This window comes from Zophobas morio, unplaced genomic scaffold, assembly GCF_036711695.1.
Source record: "Zophobas morio isolate AGI-343-1 ecotype UQ-CSIRO unplaced genomic scaffold, CSIRO_AGI_Zmor_V1 ptg000030l, whole genome shotgun sequence".
Classification (NCBI taxonomy): domain Eukaryota; kingdom Metazoa; phylum Arthropoda; class Insecta; order Coleoptera; family Tenebrionidae; genus Zophobas; species Zophobas morio.
In genome coordinates this window covers 830798-852644 of record NW_026972135.1, presented here as the reverse complement: position 1 = coordinate 852644, position 21847 = coordinate 830798, and the positions used below count along the sequence as shown (strand labels likewise).

At 32.0% G+C, this 21847-nt stretch overlaps 1 protein-coding gene across 1 annotated transcript; it reads right to left on the bottom strand.

The window, feature by feature from the left end:
- Positions 1-1542: 1542 nt before the first annotated feature.
- On the bottom strand, positions 1543-12939 carry LOC135139155 (uncharacterized). The gene is made up of 7 exons (XM_064069280.1): positions 12837-12939; positions 7219-7549; positions 6247-6537; positions 3500-3826; positions 3108-3386; positions 2956-3054; positions 1543-2422 (listed from the first exon to the last, which is right to left on the bottom strand). Exons 2-7 carry the CDS (start codon positions 7511-7513, stop codon positions 2166-2168), a joined length of 1548 nt encoding a protein of 515 aa, XP_063925350.1. The 5' UTR covers positions 7514-7549; positions 12837-12939; the 3' UTR covers positions 1543-2165.
- Positions 12940-21847: the final 8908 nt, after the last annotated feature.

The window sequence follows — 21847 nt, the reverse complement described above, 5'->3', positions numbered from 1 at the left end:
ACTTTCGGAGATTATCTGTCTAATAAAAATCCGGACAGACGGACAGACGGACAGACAGACGGAAATGGCAGACCTATTTCTTCGTCTTCTAGGGGTCATGAGAGATCGAGAAAACGTAAAAGTAGAGAGTCGGCCGATGGACTCGATTACAATACTTCCTTTGCTGACGCTCGGGAAGTAAAAAATTGATTCGTGTACGCAATTTATTGCAAACTGTGTAGTTTGCTCAAATCGTATAATCGTGAATCGCAATAAGAAAAAAAAAAGTCGATATGTATTTAATTTATAAACACGATGATTTGTTACAGTTTTTATTTTATTACTTATACAATTTGACAATTCGCACATTCTTTCCCCGAATACTTGAGGTTTAATTATCATTGTAAAAATAATGTAATAAATTCATCTAAAAAGAAAGAGGTTTATTTAAGAAAAAATAAATAAAATAAAAATTAAAATACAAAAATGAGAAAAGTTAATGCTGCCAAATTATTTTCTTTCTATTAATTTTTTCACCTTTGGCATTTGTAAATTTAAAGCTAGCATTTACAAATTTTAGTGCATAAAATAATCTCATCCTAGCATGCAAAGCAAGCAAATAATCGTATGGAAAGTTTTGGCATGGATGAACAAATCTAGCTTGCTTATATAAATTTAAAAATTTCAACGAAGTAGTTGTTTGTAAAATTATATTTTCAAAATTTTCACTAAACATTTGCTCTAATTCACAAATGTAAAAAAAAGAAATAATCGTTTGGCATATATAATTTACCAAATAACTCGCAATTCTTCGTTTGGTAGGCTCTGAAATGTGAATATATGCTTGTGTTGTTTAAACTTTTATTTCATTTGCATATTTTTCACATTCACTACAAGTATGTACTAATAAATATTTCCGAATTAGGTAGCCACAGATATAATAATTGCGTTTTGTTCAGCTGTGTGAAAGTGATAATCACAATTTTTTAAGGTGGTCTTCCGCATCGTAGTGACTGATTCTTCTTCATTAAAACGACGACCTACATTTAACTTTAAAATTTCTTCCATATCAGGCTGGCAGTTTTGATTACCTGTGTTCGATTCATCAAAATAATCTCGTATTATTAATTTTCTAAAAGCCATTTGAAATTGATTAGATGTGGGGTTAATAGAATTTCCATTTTGTTTGCTAATCCATCCAAAATAGTTTTCTAGTGCGTCTTGGCAAAGGCGTCTTGTTAATATATAGTGAAACCCATTTTACCTAACAACTTAACCCGTAAGCGTAATATCATATAAAGTAAAAGTTTTATTTAAAAAAAATTATTACAAAAAAAATGCATATTTGTCGGCTCACATAAAGTGCAGGTAATTGGTATGGGTCGACGCAGGTAAGAATAATTAAGGAATTCATGAAACCGGAAGTCCATAGGGATTAAGCGGAAAAGGATATTTGACAAAATGTACGGCTTGGGTCATTTTTACCCACGCGCGACTGCTTATGGGTTAAGCAACGTCTCAAAATAAAACTCAAGATTGTGTAGGTCAAAAAATATATATATATACATGATGAATAAAAAATTTGTTTATTGAGAGAAGGTCTGCTTATATAATTTTTTGTTACGTGTAGTTTGTTTCTTATTATTTTTATATTTAATTTTACCACAACAACGGAATCACATATAATAAATTTTTATTATTTATTTCATAACCACCGTTGTTGTCCCTTTGCGACGACTTTTTAAACAAAAAGTGTGTTATGTTTACTATCTTTTCCAAGAATTCCAAACACGATGGAGAGAATAAGGCGCACAACAGGGATCCTGTATGAAAATTCATCGGTAAAAGATTTTACCTTTTATTGTGAAAATTACATTTTTATACTATTTGTACAATTCTACCGGAAAAGCAGTCTTATTAAACAAGCAAAACCGGCAAAAATATTGTAACAAAACTGCCAAATTTCAAATATTTTAGATGTCAGTTGGGCGCCCTCATTCGGTCATAATGCGAACGACCACCCACGAAAACGGGTCACGAAAAACGACGAGCTGTCTCTACTGATTGATATCTATACTGTGACACAACAACCCTTACATTGTGTATAATGGGTTACAAATCTAACTCTTCCACTCAAGTTTATAAAATGTAACATGTATGTAGACAAAAAAATTTAAATCGCATAGTTAAATCTTCAATCCAAACTGCCGTCCCTCCAAATGTGGTGTACTGTTGAGAAAACGATTTGCCTCTACTTTTCGACCACAACATTGGAAAAAATGATCCGACTGCTTGGATTTTTTGATTAATGGTTTGTCGTCAACAGGTTGTGAAATTTTGTTGCGTTTGATAATAATACGTTCGAAAATTAGAAATAAAATCAAGCATAGTAGTAATACCCACAACAATATGTTGGACCAGAACATCCAGCTACTTGTAGAATCTGTAAAAAATAAAAGTAGCAAGATATAATTCATAAAACTGTGACTAATATATATAGAACGTTTCAATAAAAACTACGCCAATTTTTACAGAAATGTTTACTTGTCTAGGTTTACTTATTTTATTTAGGCAAGGATACAGTATTTGAGTATGTTATTTAAAATGATGATCTTTTTGTTTTTTAAACCTAAAATGTTAGTGATATTTTAGATTTTCAGTTAAGCAAAAATGCGATATTTTGTATGTGCAATTTTTTTGTTGCTGAAGGCTCTTTAGTTGTTTTATTTAGATTCCAGAAAAAGAAGTTGAGAATTACACAATATTTCATTGTTTTCAAATGTGTACTGAATTGAAGCTTATTTTATTTTGAGTAACATTTTAACAGCATGTCAAAAAACTCAGTGAAAGCAGCGACATTTTTAGCAAAAGCTAAGTTGTTGATTATTACTGTAGATGAAATTTTAAGAATTGCAATTAGAAAAAACAAGATAGACGTGAATACGCACTAAATTAATGTTGATAATCACTACTTACCATTTTTTTCATATTTCTTTAGATTCTCATTGTCTTTAGAGATAATACTGGCAGATTTGTCATTATGACTGCCTTGACGTTCATCTCCAGTGGCAACCTCTACAATTTTGTACATATTATCTATTAGTTCATGAAGTTTTAAAAATGCATACTTTCATCACACCAACTGCCTTTATAATACGGATGGCACTGACAACCCTGCACATCGCAAATCTTATGTTTTTGACATTCCGAATATTGGTCTCCTAAAATGCTTGCACAACTGATGTCACATTTCGCGCCGACCATGCCCAATGGACAATTAACGAGCTGTCTAGAAGATTCTGTTGGCTTTATACCTCTTTTCATTCTGTTCGATTCTGTGGTGTCTGGCAATAAATAGTTGCAACTTATGGCCTCTGGACTGATGTCAGGAGTAATTTTATATGCCACTAAAAATAAAATTTAATTTAATATTATCGATTTTTGAATTGAGTTAGTAAAATTAAATGAAAACAAAAATATTTTTAGTAACGAGTTGGTGATGAATCTAGGGTTTGCTTACCCACATTGTGTCCATACTCATAGAGTCTTGCATCCAGTCTCCAGTATCCGTGTTCCGTTTGATTGTTATTTTTTCTAATGAAATTTACCTCGTTTGTTGCAGAGGAAGTTAGATTAATTTTGTGTGTCTGCCATTCTTCAAAATCACTCGTTTCTGTGGTATTTGAAGTGATATTTTCTCGGTGACCGCCATATTCAACTTCTAGTACACATGATCTACATAATGAAATGTAGAGTATAATAAAAGAAGGATTATTGACGTGAGGAATTCTCAAAGTCGTAGGACCATTTGTTGTATTTGTGACGTTAGTAGCTTCTTTATATTTGCCTGAAAAAAGTCAAAATTTATTTTTAGAACAGTTGCTTTTGAAGCTAAAGCGGGGAGCGACGGTTGGTGGTATATTCAGATCAAAATATACCTACGCTAGAAAAGTATGTAGAGCATACATGTTTGTGAAAATGAACCAGGATCTGACTTTATCTTCGCTTCAGTACTTTCAGATTAAGTATCCTTAAATATATTTAATAATAATAATCGTTTGAATGATACTTGCATGTTTAAAAATCAGTTTTCAGAAATATTTGCTCATTTAATATCTCAACGAGCTTGAAAACTAAGAAACCGAGAGTATGTTCAGTAGTATTCAGATATTTCATCCTAATTAATTTTTACACTAATTTTCGACTAATTTTATGAATTAAAAAAATTGGTCGAAAGTTATCTCGACAGAACTTCCCTCGCTCCTGACGTACAGTCCAACAAATATTGCTTCTCTGAAAAATTATAAAATTTAATTTTACGGAATTTTAGTTTTTCGTGATAACCTCTATGGAATAAAAACGATATAGAAAGTATTGGTCACAATGTAATAAAAAAAAAGAAAGTTAGGAACCGCGAGCAGATTTGATATTCTTAAAAAAAGACACTTGGGGCCCTCGATAAGACTTCGCCTTATTCTTTATTACTCTGTCAAATTTTACATTACAGTATCAGAAAGTACTCAAATTTTTGGTATAAAGCAATTTAAGAGACAAATATCAGATTATCTCATCAAAAATGCATTTTACAATTACTATGAATTTTTTTTTATTTTATTTTTATATTTATATTTATATTTTATTTATTTTTTCTTACTATAGCTTACATATTGTAGTTTTATATTTTTGGTGTAAATTGGAGAAATTCCGTAATAAAGTATTATTATTAATTCCTCAGTGACACCTCAGTAATTGTGCCCCCATCCAATGTTTTGACTTGATTTTAAAGTTGTAAAAATCCGTATGCATGTAATGTACCTTGTATTGATTTTGTGACGTGTACAACGACTTCTGTTATATGTATTAATAAACATTAGTATTATTATTATTAAATAAGGACAGTTGGGACCCCCAGGAAGGGTTCACATTCTTAAAACAAGACAGTTGGAACCCCAGAAAAGGTTTCACATTCTTAAAATAAATCGACTCAGTTTAATTTTTTGTAGACACCCCGCCTAAGCAAATCAAAAAAAATATTTATGCAGTGATAAATCACAAGTCATCATACTTTAGACATTTAGGATAGGATTTTTTCAACAAAATTTTGGACATCAATTTTTCAGGGCGGATGAGCAAATACATTTTGATCAAAAATTTACCATTCCGTTTTGTAGTTCCTGATTAAATCAATAAAATAAATTTACCCATTCATTAATTTTTTTGAGTAACCCTGTATATGCAAATCCAAAAAATATGAATGGAATGCTAAATCACAAGTACAGACTCATCATAGTTTGTACATTTTAGATAGGATTTATTTAGCAAAATTTTGGGGTGACGTCATCAATTTTTTAGGGGAGATAAACAAATACATTTTGATCAAAAATTTAACATGCTTATGATAACTTTAAAGCATCTTCAAGATTTTAAAGCATTCGGTTTAGTAGTTTCTGATTAAATCAATAAAATAAACTCACGCATTCATTAATTTTTTTGAGTCACCCCGTATATGCAAATCCAAAAAAATATTAATTTAATGATAATTCACAAGTACAGACTCATGATATTTTGTACATTTTAGATAGAATTTATTCGGCAAACTTTTGAGCTGACGTCATCAATTTTTTGGAGGGAATAAGTAAATATATTTTGTTTAAAATTATATCATGTTTATCATAACTGTAAACCATTTGCAAGATTTCAAAGCATTCTGTTTTCCAGATTCCAAATTAAACTGCAAAATGTTGTTTCACAATTGTGATTTTTTTTCCAAAAATCTGGACGTTTCGGATGAAAACTCAATTCGGAGTCTCAAATTACATGTGTACGACTATGTTATTTTATACAACTGAAAACCCATTTACTATGTACAATTTTGAAGTGACCTCATCACATTAGTGGTGGGGATGATTAGACAAATTTTGGTTATCCTTTTAGCATTTACGTGACATTCCTAATATAAATACAACTTTGGCAACAATCGGCCCAGTACTTTCGGAAATTATCTGTCTAATACAAATCCAGGACGGCAGACAGATGGACAGGCAGATGGACAGACAGACGGATGGACAGATGGATAGACAGACGAAAACGGGAGACCTATTTCTTCGTCCTCTAGGGGTCATGAAAGGTCGAGAAAATGTAAAAGTAGAGAGTCGGCCGACTGACTCGATTACAATACTTCCTTTGCGTACGCTCAGGAAGTAAAAATTAATAAAATCATAAGCAGTTATATCAGTCATGCAATTATCGAAACGTCATTATACTTACCAGAATGAATTTTAAAATATGCTTGATTTTTCGTTTTCACTGCCAGGTTAGTAGGTTTTAAGTTATGTGTTCTAATGCGATCATTGTTCATGAAGTAATTTACATAGTTATCTTTAAAAAAAATTGTAAATGTAGTCCATTCTTCCCTATTTTTGGGAGATGGTTCCAAATAATCCAGTGACTCTTCATCATCAACATATAATTGTATATCTTCCCCCCGGTAAATTGAGAATGTTACAGAAGGGTTGAAATTAGGAAAATATTTATAGTTTGTATTGAGTACAGGGAACTCTGAAAGACAAAATAGATCAGTCAAAAAAATCTCATATGCATATAGGTATATACATATATAAGTTGTAAATATCTCTTGCTATTGTATAACTGTTCGTCTCGTTATTGCCAATAAAATTTTATAGGGTACAATGAAATTTCCAAAACTATAAAAGAATTGTCGCCAACGAAACGAGATATATGTGTTCCACTCAAATTGTAGCAAATATTTTAGCCGCAACTTTAAAATAAATGAATGTTTATCGCATTGTTACAAAAAAGATTTTTAGTGGTAAAAAAATTCCACCACCTATCAATTGAGATTTTGCTGCGATGTTTTAAGCAAGGAAAGTGACTGCACTTTGCTAATGAAAAACAAGTCTAAAGTTATATAGACACCAAAATCAATTAGAAAAGTGCAATTTCTAAGAGGAAATATCTACATTATAAACAACAATAGCGTACTGTTAACAACAGATGCAAAAAATTGTTATCAAAAACAACGAATTAAAATGTCAGTTTAAAGAATTGTTATTAAAAAAATTTAAGCCAGTCAACCTTTACACGATATCGTGACACAAACTTTTTGATGGGTAGAATTCTGTTGCAACTCACTTGCATCACAAAAATATCCGTTATTGGTTTCTTGAATTGTAAATGTATGCTTAGATTTGAATATTGTCATTTAAAAGAAATACGTACCTTCCCATCTTTTGTCGGTTACCACTGATATGATGTTACTTAAATCGTTTATTTTCCAGTCGTCGTTTTCCCAATTTTCAATATCCAATAATTTTTTTCCATACTGAATCCCTTCTAGTGGTGGGTTCGTAAACATTGCCAATTGAAAATCTTCGGGATGCACACAATATATGTGAGTTTTATTTACGAAGCGTATAATTTCATCCTCTTCTATTGCGAGAACGTCGAATGACGTTATTAATGATGATAAAGTAAATAAAGTTAACGCAAATTTCCTCTCTTTTAAAACGGCCATAATCTGAATTACTTGCGTTCTTGTCTTAGCCGTATCCTAAAACAACAAAAAGGGTACTTCATTTAACGTAATTTACGCTGAGTAAACTAACGAAGTTTAAAGTTTGAAAATATGAAAAATTACAAGAGTTGTTAGCGCAGTTCCGTTTGAGCGCATTTCGCAATTTATAGGACACATCATTTTGCACCCGTTCACTCCCCCTCCCCAGTGAACTTAAAAACTTACGAAAACCACACAATCTTTCTTCCCCTATTTCCCCCCGAAATTTGCAAAATTTGGAAAAAACGAAAAGCTTAACAGATAATGATCACAATTGTGAGCAACTTATTACAGACATCTTCAAAACAACAAACAGTTTCTCTGCTCTTAAGAAAAACGTTAAAACAATTAGTTATTATTATTTCTTGTTGACTTTACTTTGTTGCTATTACACATTTAAACAGCGAAAAAGTTTTTGTTCATTCATAAGGAAAACATACATTTTAGTGTTTTTTTTTGTGTTTAAGTATTTACCGGTTTCTGTCTATTAAATGCCTGTTTACATTTATAAAAGTTGGCTGGTAGGAAGCCATAACAGACTATTGCATCTGTATCCTGTGTGTAAAATCGGTAGGGTAATATATTACCTTACCGAAATGTCAATTGTCAGCATTTGTCAAGGAATTGAAAGCAATGAATGTAAAAAGCAAGAAATGTAAGTAACTTTACCGGTTTTATTTAAACTGTTAATGCTTGACTGGCTGCATTTTTAACATTTTCGGGCAATACGTCGCCTAAATCCATCATTTTACTTCCCGAGCGTAAGCAAAGGAAGTATTGTAATCGAGTCCGTCGGCCGACTCTCTACTTTTACGTTTTCTCGATCTTTCATGACCCCTAGAAGACGAAGAAATAGGTCTGCCATTTCCGTCTGTCTGTCCGTCTGTCTGCCGTCCCGGATTTTTATTAGACAGATAATCTCCGGACCGATTGTTGTGAAATTTTGTACTTATATTAGGAATATCATTTAGATGGTGAAACGCTAACCAAAATTTGTCTAATCATCCCCACCACTAATGCGATGACGTCACTTCAAAATTGTACATAGTAAATGGGTCTTAAATTGTATAAAATAACATAGTCCTACACATGTAGTTTACGACCCCGAATTGAGTTTTTACCCGAAACGTCCAGATTTTTTGAAATAAAATCAAAATTATGAAACATTTTGCAATTTAATTTGGAATCTACAAAACCGAATGTTTTGAAATGTTGCAGATATTTTAAGGCTCTAAAGAGCATCATAAATCTTTAGTCAAAATATATTTGGTTATCCCCTCCAAAAACTTGATGACGTCAGCTCAAAAGTTTGCCGAATAAATCCTATCTAACCTGTACAAAATATGATGAGTCTGTACTTGTGATTTATCACTCCATTGATATTTTTTGAATTTGCATATACAGGGTGACTCAAAAAAATTAATGAATGCGTAAATTTATTTTATTGGTTTACTCAGGAACTACAAAACCGAATTCTTTGTAACCCACTGCGAAAAAAAAAACATAATAGGCATGCAGTCGTCACGTTTCGGACAGCGAGGGAAGTACTGTCTAAACTCTTTAGACCAATTTTTTTAATAGAAATATTTCATATGCAGCGTGTTACAAATATTTTTGAAAAATTTGGGAACCAGTCATTTTCATTTATTATTTCATTTTTGCATCCCAAAAAATTGCACATCTCTCTTTGAAAATAATATTTATTTATTTTATTATTCATATCGGCCATTTTATCTGGATGAACCGAGATTTTATTATCCAATGTTAAAACTGTGAAACCAATCAACAAAATACTAAAACTGTATTTTCTCACATACCTTTTTTTATGTTCACCTCCTGAAATACTATTTTTCTAAGGTGTATCTATATCTTAAACATAAATATATTTCTAGGAATCTCTTAAAAACGTATGGCTTTGATAACTATCTCAATAACAGCGACAAATTTCTGAGAATTCTTCAAGACTGATAATACGCATAAGTAGGTAAGATCAGTAAATTAATTTATATATATATATATATATATATATATATATGATATTATCAGACAACTACGTATTTACAGATAAGTAAGGTATTTTGTTTTTCTGGGGCAAATTTTTTACTTTTGAATTTTCATATTTTTTTATTTTACTCAACTAAATTTATTGATTAGGTTACTACAGCACCCTACGTCTGAAAATGAAAAAAAAAAAATATTGTTATTATTCCATATGTTTAAATTTCTCAAAGAAATGGTATTGGTATTGTCGAAAGATGATTGTTTTAGTACACTCCCATGTAATTTTTCTAAAATATACTATACAATCTGGCGGATCGCAATTCTTTATTCTATTTTAGGTTTTATCAAGTTATATGATTAATAATGAATTAACCATACATAGATATCATCAAAAATATGATAATAATAATGTACTATAGGCATATACGAATTTTCAAGGGCCAAATGTGTGACAAGTGTCTAAGTTTCAGTTGTTTGAGAGATTTAAATTCGACCACAGCTTTTCTCATTAAACTCAGATGGAAAATTAGCAAATCAACTTTTTAATAGTAACACTATTTCGTTTGCAGAGTTATTCTTAAAAACTTCAAAAACTAATTATTTTGAATTATGGTTTTATTTTTCATTCCGACAAATCGTGGCACTTTGAGAACAATATGTTTGTTTTATCATGTTATCACTGAAGAATATTAATGATTTTAGAATTCGACGTTGGACGTTTTCAACAGCGGCAATGTGCACATTATACTGTGGTGACCACACAACAGAAGCGTATTCAAGTCGAGATAACAAAAGTTATGTAGGGTCACGAGGGGCTTGTTGTAACAGTTTTTAGGAAAACGAATATAATTTGGTATCTATTAGCTGTTTGACCATTATAAAAGTATCTATTGGTAGTCTAACTATTCCCCTATTGGACTGAACAGGCAAAAGGTCAAAATTGTTCATCTTCACTTCTCACCAGGCATTTTCTTAAAAAAAGTGCATTGTTACAACTTGCCCCGTGGTTGGGGCTAGTTGTAACAGCCATGAGACAGGTAGTACCAGTAAAAATAAAGCTGATGTTGATACATATTTAGACTTTATTTTTCAAAAGTCAACACAACACTTCATTATATACAATTTTTTTTCAGTAAAACTGAAATAAACTTTTAGAAAAAGAGTTAACATTAAAAATTTGAGTGTTGTCTTCCTTTTTCTTAATATATCTGGAAAGCGATATATGGCGTAGGTCAAAATTTTGGCTCGCTTTTCGTATGCTAGGTACAAGATTTGTAGAAGTGAATTTGGGATAAGTTGTAACATGTTACAACTTGCCCCAAAGCTATTGTTACAACATGCCCCGTAGCACAATTTTCTACATTTAATTACATTCCGACAAAATTATATAGCTTAGCGTCAAAATGTGTAAGGAATATCAAAGCTGAGTAATTTTTGAGCTACATGCTAAACTAAAAGTTTTAAATTAATTAATAACTGATACGAAAAACCAAATTTTACTAAAGCAATATTTTACATTACTTGGCTAAAACGAAACACGTGCACACATCCACTTACTGCGCTGGCTCAAGGAACAGTGGTTGTGATGACATGATGTCTTATGGTGCAAGAATTAAATTCAGTAAAATACCTGACGTTAAAGAGTTTAAATTGTGGGTAAAAATTTAGTGTTACAACTTACCCCTGCTACAACAAGCCCCTAGTTCCCCTACAATAGTTTAAGAGTTTCAATATCATTGAATTTACGTTCATTGCGAATAACAAAACCCAAAGAACGAAAAGCTGATGTAGCAATAGATTCAATGTGCGAGCCAAATGAAAGTTTAGGATCAAATAAGTATGACCCCAAGATCACATACAACGTGAGGTCCTTTAAGGGTGCTGTTATCAATATTATAATTAAATTTTATATCCCTAATTTTTCGACTGAATGTCATAAGATAACATTTATCTTTGTTCAGTAGGTAACAAATGATTATCTACACACTATTGAAATGCTTTATCCATGCTTTGTTGCAAACGTAGACAATCATCATATCATTCAATAACACAATAGATCTTAAGGATCAAATAAAAGAGAACGAACATCAATCACGTCAATAATGTCATTGATAAACATACGAAACAAAAGCGGCCCCTAAACAGAGTCCTGGGGTACTCCAGACTGCTGAATAAAGAACTTTGATTTGAAACCATTAACAGTGACAAAGAAAGAACGCTCATTTAAATAGGAATTCATTAATAATGTTATGGAATCCGAGAAACCAAAAAGCTCTAATTTCTTTACCAATAGACGATGGTCAGTTTTATTAAAACTTTAGAAAAATCTCCGTACATGACATCGACTTGACTATTATTATCTAAAGCCTGAGAAAAAACTGTGTAATCATTTGTGAAATATGACCTGAAAAGCTGGAGTAAATTACATTTTCAAAAATCTTTACAAAATTGCAGAGGATTGCCACAGGCCTATGATTCGAAATGTCTGATTTATTCCCCTTTTTGTAAACGGGACAAACTCTCGAGATTTTCCAGTCCCGAGGAAATAGGTACACAGGATGTTAAAATCAGATTAAAAATGATTGATCGAGCTTTAACGAAAACATTTGCACAGTCCTTGTTAATCAATGTTGAAATTTGGTCTGGAACACTTAATAACGAGGGTATTAGCTTTTTTATAGAATTAAAAATTCTTTTTCACTAACAGATTTAATAATAAGGATGTTTTTATTTATGCAAGTGCTTACCAGCACATTTTGGGCAAGTGGGGTATTTTTCATTACACTGGTTTGATAAATGGTTGAAGCCAGAACACTTGTAGAACCGTCGAATTTCAGTTGCATCCCGTAATTTTGAAATAATCATACACAATCAACAATTTACCTGCTTTGATTATGTTTTTATATGAATTTAGATCAATAACGAATCTTTTAGAACATCGAGTTTTAATAATGAACCTTCTACAGCCATTACATAAATAACGAAAATTAGAATATTTATTTAAAACTTTTAAGTCAGCATCATCGACCTTTAAACATTTAGCGTGACATTTGGACTCGCATGAGAAACATTTTAAAGTTTTATCGAACTAAGTAATACTCGTATTATAAACTACCATTGAAAACAGAAATGGACTCGACCCATAAAATTGCCAACACGGCAGTTTTATAAATGTTTCACTGCGTGATATACTGATATCTGTATTAAGTATTTATTCTTCAACATCTCTGCTTATAATGATGTTCTGAAGAATTCTGATAATAATATTCAATTAAAAACTTACAATTTAGTGTCCTCTATTCCTGCACTTTCACAAAAACGTAGCTTTGAATGTCTGTACTAACCAGTATAATCTTATCCGCTTATCACAATTTCATATCTGCTCGCGAATTTGAAGTTGACTACAACGTAGGGCTACAAGAATACCGCAATAATGAAAATTCCAACTTTATCAAATAGACGCGTAAGAGGTGATCTTATCACGACATTTCAAGCCATGTCCAATAAGTCGTCTCCGATACGCAAGCTCTTCATACTTAATTCACATACTCTTACCAGAGGACATTCTTTTAAATTGGCTAAAGAAAAGTTTAAGACCACGGTAAGGCAGCACTTCTTGAGTAATAGAGTTTTTCAGCAATGGAACTCTTTGCCTGAAGAAATAGTCAGTTCACAGTCAACAATGGCTTTTAAAATTAAATATGACATTTACAGCTCCCAATAGAAATATTGGGTACTTCCCACTTAACGCGACGGCGCGGGCATAACAGGCATAGACCTCTGCCCGATCGCCTAACATAATAATAATAACAAACTGATATTCTACATAACAAATAGGTACTCTTACCTTTTACTCCATTGTTAATACATTCTGAAACTATTTATGAAAAATTTGAAGAAAAGTCTTCTCAGTGTAAGAGAAACAAATGCCAATAAAATTAGGCAGCAACAGTTACGAGTTACGACCTCTTCAAGAATTTTTAGATACTTATATGGGTGGTCATTATTCATCATCTTTTTTTCTACTACAAAATTCATATTATTCACCCCAAAAGGATTCGTTGTTAAAGTTCGTCTTTCTTACTCGGATGTTCAATTGAAAAAGTCATCTAGTTAACGTTGATTTTTGATAGAACACTTAGGGAAAAACGCATTTGGCAAAGTTGTTGAAAAGCGTCACTTTGATAATATGAAAAAGTTGTTAGCTGGTGTCGATTAAAATTTGAGTTTATTGTGACATATGTTCTAAAAATATTTACAAAAAATTGGTCGAAAGTTGTTTCGACAGAATTTCCCTCGATGTACAGTGAAACATTTCCAGCATTTTCGAGTTGAGTTTTTCTTTACAGAATTTCGTGATGACATTTTTGCAAGGACATTTGGTTATCCCTCCAAAAACTTGATGACGTCAGCTTAAAAGTTTGCCGAATACATCCTATCTAAACTGTACAAAATATGATGAGTCTCTTCTTGTGATTTATCATTGCATTCATATTTTTTAGATCTGCTTATACAGGGTGACCCAAAAAATTAATGAATCAGTTAGGCAGTTATTATTGATCAAATTACGAACGAGCCGTAACTTCCAGAGTCAAAGCGAATTTATTGAAATATCCCATCACAGGACTCTAATGAGAAGAATCTATGATAAACATAAAGACACGATTCTGATAGCGAGGGAAGTACTGTCTAAACTCTTTAGACCAATTTGTTATTTCTACATACATAGAGTAACAATAATTTACAGTTTGCTACGCCGGAATCATAAAATACAGATAATATCAAATCCAACAGAAATAACCCTAATTTTTATTTTTTTTATTTTATTCTATTACGTCCCCCAACAGGCACCGGGGCCCAATTACAGGGGAACGGCACATACACGTTACACCCAGAGCCATGGCGGGACTCGAACCCACGACCCAAGGTGTAGCGGGCAAGCATGATGCTAACTAGCCCACCCCGGGTCCTAATCTATTAAACTAAATATTTGTGTGGCTTGTTTAAATATAGGTAGATAAAGAAGGATCGTACGACCATTTTCCAAACGGGTTTTTCCTGCAAACCAATTACTGTTGATCGTGGTTTTTCCCCACTTCAAATTTTTTGATGTCGTTATCAACATTTTATCAGTTTGGGCAAATCCAATGCAACACTAATAATAAACATACTTATAGTACTGAATCATCCTATAAAAGTAATTTTAGTTAGTCATATAATTTTGCCTATTTTGGGTAGAGTTTATTGGAAAATTTTGAGATGTCATAATGAATTTTTTGGGAGTGGGCAAATTTTGATTAACGACTGAGGACAATATTCGTGACACATTAAACTTGTAAAAGTTGACAACTTACTGTAAGAAAGGTTTGTGACTGATATCTACATTATTACTAATTTTGAGAATTAACGATGATATTTTGTATTTAAAGAATTTTATCGCATTTACGACCGGTGATAAAAATATCCCAGACGCAAAAAAAGGGCATTATGTCCGTTCACACTAATAATCTGACTGCAAGGGTACTATCATTGTTTAAGTATATTATAGTTGGACAACCTATACGGACAATCACTTTCCCATGTAGAAAAGAATGAATATATATTTTACATCTCACTCGCTTCACTATGAAGTGGCGGTACCTTACGAAAGGGGGTAAAAATAGTCTGTAAGCACGTGATGTCGATAAGGTAGTAATCAGTACGTTGTACGGGGAGCAGTCACAAAATAAGCAAACGTACGTGTGAAAACTTTACATATATGTAATATTTGTATATATAGTGCATACCTGTTTCATGTGTGTCTTAGCACGTATATTTGCACAAAACAAATAAAGGTTAAGGTAACAAAAAATTTAATATTATCGCGGTATACCTATTATCCATGAACTGCATGGCTAACAAATATGCGTCCCTTCGTCCACTTTAAAGGCACGAAATTAAACGACCACTACTTTAATTAATAAGTAACAAGTCATCTAATTTGCCTCCAGAATAACTATGGGTTATCATCAAACTGTGAACACCAAATTAATTCAATATGAACATCTTCTTATACGTATTTTTCTTATTAACAGTAGTCAAATCATTAAATACATATTATCTTTGAAACTAAAATGCATTTTATCACAAAATATTTATCACCATTTAAATATATACGATTTAGACATCAAGAAATAAATTTAAAATCGCAAAAATTAAATGTAGCACAGTTAAAACAGCCTTAAATTCTTCTTGTATGTAGGTGCTTATCAGTATGTAGGCATTTTAACGCACAGCAATAATCGTTTTTGATGAGTAATGACTGATGACTACTGTAACACAGTAAATCCTCGAAATCGAAAATTTTAAATATTGAAAAATTCAAATATGGGAAAATTGTAAAATCGAGAAATCGAAACATAAAAAATTGGTTTTTTTTCGCAGTGGATTTCAAAGAATTCGGTTTTGTAGTTCCTGAGTAAATCAATAAAATAAATTTACGCATTCATTAATTTTTTTGAGTCACCCTGTATATGCAAATCCAAAAAAAAATCAATGGAGTGATAAATCACAAGTACAGACTCATCATATTTTGTACAGTTTAGATAGGATTTATTCGGCAAATTTTCGAGCTGACGTCATCAATTTTATGGAGGGGATAAGCAAATGTATTTTGACTAAACATTTATTATGCTCTTTATAACCTTAAAACATCTGCAAGATTTCAAAGCATTCGGTTTTGTAGTTCCTGATTAAATCAATAAAATAAATTTACGCATTCATTAATTTTTTTGAGTTACCCTGTATATGCAAATCGAAAAAATTTGAATGGAATGATAAATCACAAGAAGAGACTCACCATATTTTGTACATTTTAGATAGGATTTATTCAGCAAAATTTTGTGGTGACGTCATAAATTTTTTAGGGGGGACGACCAAATACTTTTTGATCAAAAATTTACCATGCTTATGATAATTTTAAAATATCTTCAAGATTTCGAAGCATTCGGTTTTGTAGTTCCTGAGTAAATCAGTAAAATAAATTTACGCTTTCATTTATTTTCTTGAATCACCCTGTATATGCAAATCCAAAAAATATGAATGGAGTGATAGATCTCAAGTACAGACTGATCATATTTTGTACATTTTAGATTTGATTTATTCGGCAAATTTTCGAGCTGACGTCATCAAGTTTTTGGAGGGGATAAGCAAATATATTTTGACTAAACATTTATTATGCTCTTTATAACCTTAAAACATCTGCAAGATGTCAGAGCATTCCGTTTTGTAGTTCCTGATTAAATCAATAAAATATATTTAGGCATTCATTAATTTTTTTGAGTCACTCTGTATATGCAAATCCAAAAAATATGAATGGAGTGATAAATGACAAGTACAGGCTCATCATATTTTGTACATTTTAGATATGATTTATTCGGCAAACTTTCGAGCTGACGTCATCAAGTTTTTGGAGGGGATAAGCAAATATATTTTGACTAAACATTTATTATGCTCTTTATGACCTTAAAACATCTGCAAGATTTCAGAGCATTCGGTTTTGTAGTTCCTGATTAAATCAATAAAATATATTTACGCATTCATTAATTTTTTTGAGTCACCCTGTATATGCAAATCCAAAAAATATGAATGGAGTGATAGATCACAAGTACAGACTCATCATATTTTGTACATTTTAGATATGATTTATTCCACAAACTTTTGAGCTGACGTCATCAAGTTTTTGGAGGGGATAAGCAAATATTTTTTGACTAAAGATTTATAATGCTCTTTATAGCCTTAAAACATCTGCAACATTTCAAAGCATTCTGGTTAGCAGATTAAAAATTAAATTTCAAAATGTTGTTTTATAATTTTGATTTTTTTTCCAAAAATCTGGACGTTTCGGGTGAAAAGTCGATTCAGATGTTATTTTATACAATTGAAAACCCATTTACTATGTACAATTTTGAAGTGACGTCATCGCATTAGTGGTGGGGATGATTAGACAAATTTTGGTTGGCGTTTTACCATCTACATGATATTCCTAATATAACTACAAAATTTCACAACAATCGGTCCAGTACTTTCGGAGATTATCTGTCTAATAAAAATCCGGGGGCAGACGGACAGACGGACAGACGGACGGACAGACGGACGGACAGACGGACAGACAGACGGAAATGGGACACCTATTTCTTCGTCTTCTAGGGGTCATGAAAGATCGAAAAAACGTAAAAGTAGAGAGTCGGCCGACGGACTCGATTACAATACTTCCTTTGCTTACGCTCGGGAAGTAAAAATGTTTCAAACAAATCATACGTTCTTTTAGCCGTAGACTCCGAAACTGTAATAAGTTACCATTTAAGATTTCGAAGTTAACCCCTGCCCCACCTACAAGGAGGAGCGGGGAGCTAATTTCAACACTAATGTATATCCCCGCGGCATAATTAAATTTTGATTTTGGACATTTTTTCCTAGAATCCTTATTTTTCAAGATATTTGAAAGTTTCAGATTAAAAAAAATTGGTCTAAAGAGTTTAGACAGTACTTCCCTCGCTGTCGGAAACTTGACGACTGTATGGCTATTGTGTTTTTTTCTCATTACATTTTTTGTAGTGGGAATTTAAAAAAAATTGCGATGACGTCATCAACATTTTTGCAAGGACACGTATATCAGTTGGGATAGATGTAGTGTAATACTAAGAATAAAATTATTGTCCTCCCAAATTTTCGGGAAAATGAATTGGGTCGTTTTGAATATTGATTTTTACTTCCCGAGCGTAAGCAAAGGAAGTATTGTAATCGAGTCCGTCGGCCGACTCTCTACTTTTACGTTTTCTCGATCTTTCATGACCCCTAGAAGACGAAGAAATAGGTCTCCCATTTCCGTCTGTCTGTCCGTCTGTCCGTCTGTCCGTCTGTCCGTCTGTCCGTCTGTCCGTCTGTCCGTCTGTCCGTCTGTCCGTCTGTCCGTCCGTCTGTCCGTCTGTCCGTCTGTCCGTCTGTCCGTCTGTCCGTCTGTCCGTCTGTTGTCACGGATTTTTATTATTTGCTTATCCCCTCCAAAAACTTGATGACGTCAGCTCAAAAGTTTGTGGAATAAATCATATCTAAAATGTACAAAATATGATGAGTCTGTACTTGTGATCTATCACTCCATTCATATTTTTTGGATTTGCATATACAGGGTGACTCAAAAAAATTAATGAATGCGTAAATATATTTTATTGATTTAATCAGGAACTACAAAACCGAATGCTCTGAAATCTTGCAGATGTTTTAAGGTCATAAAGAGCATAATAAATGTTTAGTCAAAATATATTTGCTTATCCCCTCCAAAAACTTGATGACGTCAGCTCGAAAGTTTGCCGAATAAATCATATCTAAATTGTACAAAATATAATGAGCGTGTACTTGTCATTTATCACTCCATTCATATTTTTTGGATTTGCATATACAGAGTGACTCAAAAAAATTAATGAATGCGCAAATATATTTTATTGATTTAATCAGGAACTACAAAACGGAATGCTCTTACATCTTGCAGATGTTTTAAGGTTATAAAGAGCATAATAAATGTTTAGTCAAAATATATTTGCTTATCCCCTCCAAAAACTTGATGACGTCAGCTCGAAAGTTTGCCGAATAAATCATATCTAAAATGTACAAAATATGATGAGCCTGTACTTGTCATTTATCACTCCATTCATATTTTTTGGATTTGCATATACAGGGTGATTCAAGAAAATAAATGAAAGCGTAAATTTATTTTACTTATTTACTCAGGAACTACAAAACCGAATGCTTCGAAATCTTGAAGATATTTTAAAATTATCATAAGCATGGTAAATTTTTGATCAAAATGTATTTGGTCGTCCCCCCTAAAAAATTTATGACGTCACCCCAAAATTTTGCTGAAAAAATGCCATCTTCAATGTGTAAAGTATGATGAGTCCATACTTGTGATTTATCACTGCATTAAAATTTTTAATATTTGCTTATACAGGGTGTCTGAAAAAAATTAATGACGGAGTGAATTGATTTTGCAAAACTGTATACTTAGAAATCTTGACGTTTTGAAGTTATTGTAAGCGTGGTAACTGTTTAATCAAAATGTATCTTTTTATCAACCCCAAAAAAAATTCATTACGTCTTCTCACAATTTTGCTGAATAAAGTATATGATCTGACTATACTTTTAAAATTTTTAATATTTGCTTATACAGGGTGTCTGGAAAAAAATTAATGACGGAGTGAATTGATTTTGCAAAACTGAATACTTAGAAATCTTGACGTTTTGAAGTTATTGTAAGCATGGTAACAGTTTAATCAAAATGTATCTCTTCATCAACCCCAAAAAAAATTCATTACGTCTTCTCAGAATTTTGCTGAATAAAGTATATGATCTGACTATACTTGTAAAATTTTTGATATTTGCTTATACAAGGTGTCTGAAAAAAATTAATGACGCAGTGAATTGATTCTGCAAAACTGAATACTTAGAAATCTTGACGTTTTGAAGTTATTGTAAGCATGGTAACTGTTTAATCAAAATTTATCTCTTTATCAACCCCAAAAAAAATTCATTACGTCTTCTCACAATTTTACTGAATAAAGTATATGATCTGACTACACTTGTAACTAATCATTGCATTCAAATTTTTTAACTTGCTTATACAGGGTGGCTCAAAAAAAGAAATGAATCAGTCACTTTATTTTAGTGAATAAATCAAGAATTGCTAAACTGAATATTTTGAAATCTTGCAGATGGTTAAAATTGATTGTGAGCATGGTAAATTGTTAATGAAAATATATCTGTTTATTCCCCCGAAAAAATTCATGACGTCATCTACAATTTTTGCCAAAAAAGTTTAACTCAAAATGTGCAAAATATGATGAGTTTTAACATAAGCAACTGTGGCCTGTGGTTTAGTGGAGGTGGAGTGTGCAGTGCAATTAGAAGTTCCGGTAACAGATCCCGGCACTTCCAACTTTTTTCGCCCATCAAATCAAGAACAGCACTTCCGATTTTCGCAACAATAATGTTATAATATTTATTTATTTGTTATTGTGTGTTCGTGAATAAGCACCATAAATAGCAAATGTTGAATTTTTTTTTTGTGATCGGAAGAATATCTCTTAATCATTTTATATATTGTCAATACATGATTAACTTCGACTGTTAATGTTTATACATCGAGAGAAGCAGAGAAAAAGTACATATGCATTTGCTTCAGTTACGCCACTGACCGTGTCATTTCTTTATCGCACGTTGAGACATAGTTTATATAAACAAACTCCCAGCCATAGCAAAAAGCGGAAGTTGGAAACGACGAGCGGCGCGGGGGGAATCACTTGTTTGGGTGGCGAGACGAAACAGTTGCAATTGCAAAATGCGAAGCCAATTCGAAAAAAACTGTTGAAGAGTGAGTGTCATTGAGGATATATATCTCCAAATTTTAGAAATTGGACCAAGTTACAATAATTGTTGCCAGGTAAGTGCAGATATTTTGGATTTGCATATACGGGGTGATTCAAGAAAATAAATGAAAGCGTAAATTTATTTTACTGATTTACTCAGGAACTACAAAACCGAATGCTTCGAAATCTTGAAGATATTTTAAAATTATCATAAGCATGGTAAATTTTTGATCAAAACGTATTTGGTCGTCCCCCCTAAAAAATTTATGACGTCACCACAAAATTTTGCTGAATAAATCCTATCTAAAATGTACAAAATATGGTGAGTCTCTTCTTGTAATTTGTCATTCCATTCAAATTTTTTCGATTTGCATATACAGGGTGACTCAAAAAAATTAATGAATGCGTAAATTTATTTTATTGATTTAATCAGGAACTACAAAACCGAATGCTTTGAAATCTTGCAGAAGTTTTAAGGTTATAAAGAGCATAATAAATTTTTAGTCAAAATATATTTGGTTATCTTCTACAAAAAACTGATAACGTCAGCTCAAAAGTTTGCCGAATAAATCGTATCTAAAATGTACAAAATATGATGAGTCTGTACTTGTGATTTATCATTCCATTCATATTTTTGGATTTGCATATGCAGGGTGACTCAAAAAAATTAATGAAGGCGTGAATTTATTTTATCGATTTAATCAGGAATTACAAAACCGAATGCTTTGAAATCTTGGGAATATTTTAAAGTTATTATAAGCATGGTAAACTTTTGTTCAAAATGTATTTGTTCATCCCTCCTAAAAAAATTGATGACGTCACCCTTAAATTTTGCTGAATAAATCCTATCTAAAATGCAAAAAATATGATGAGTTTGTACTTGTGATTTATCATT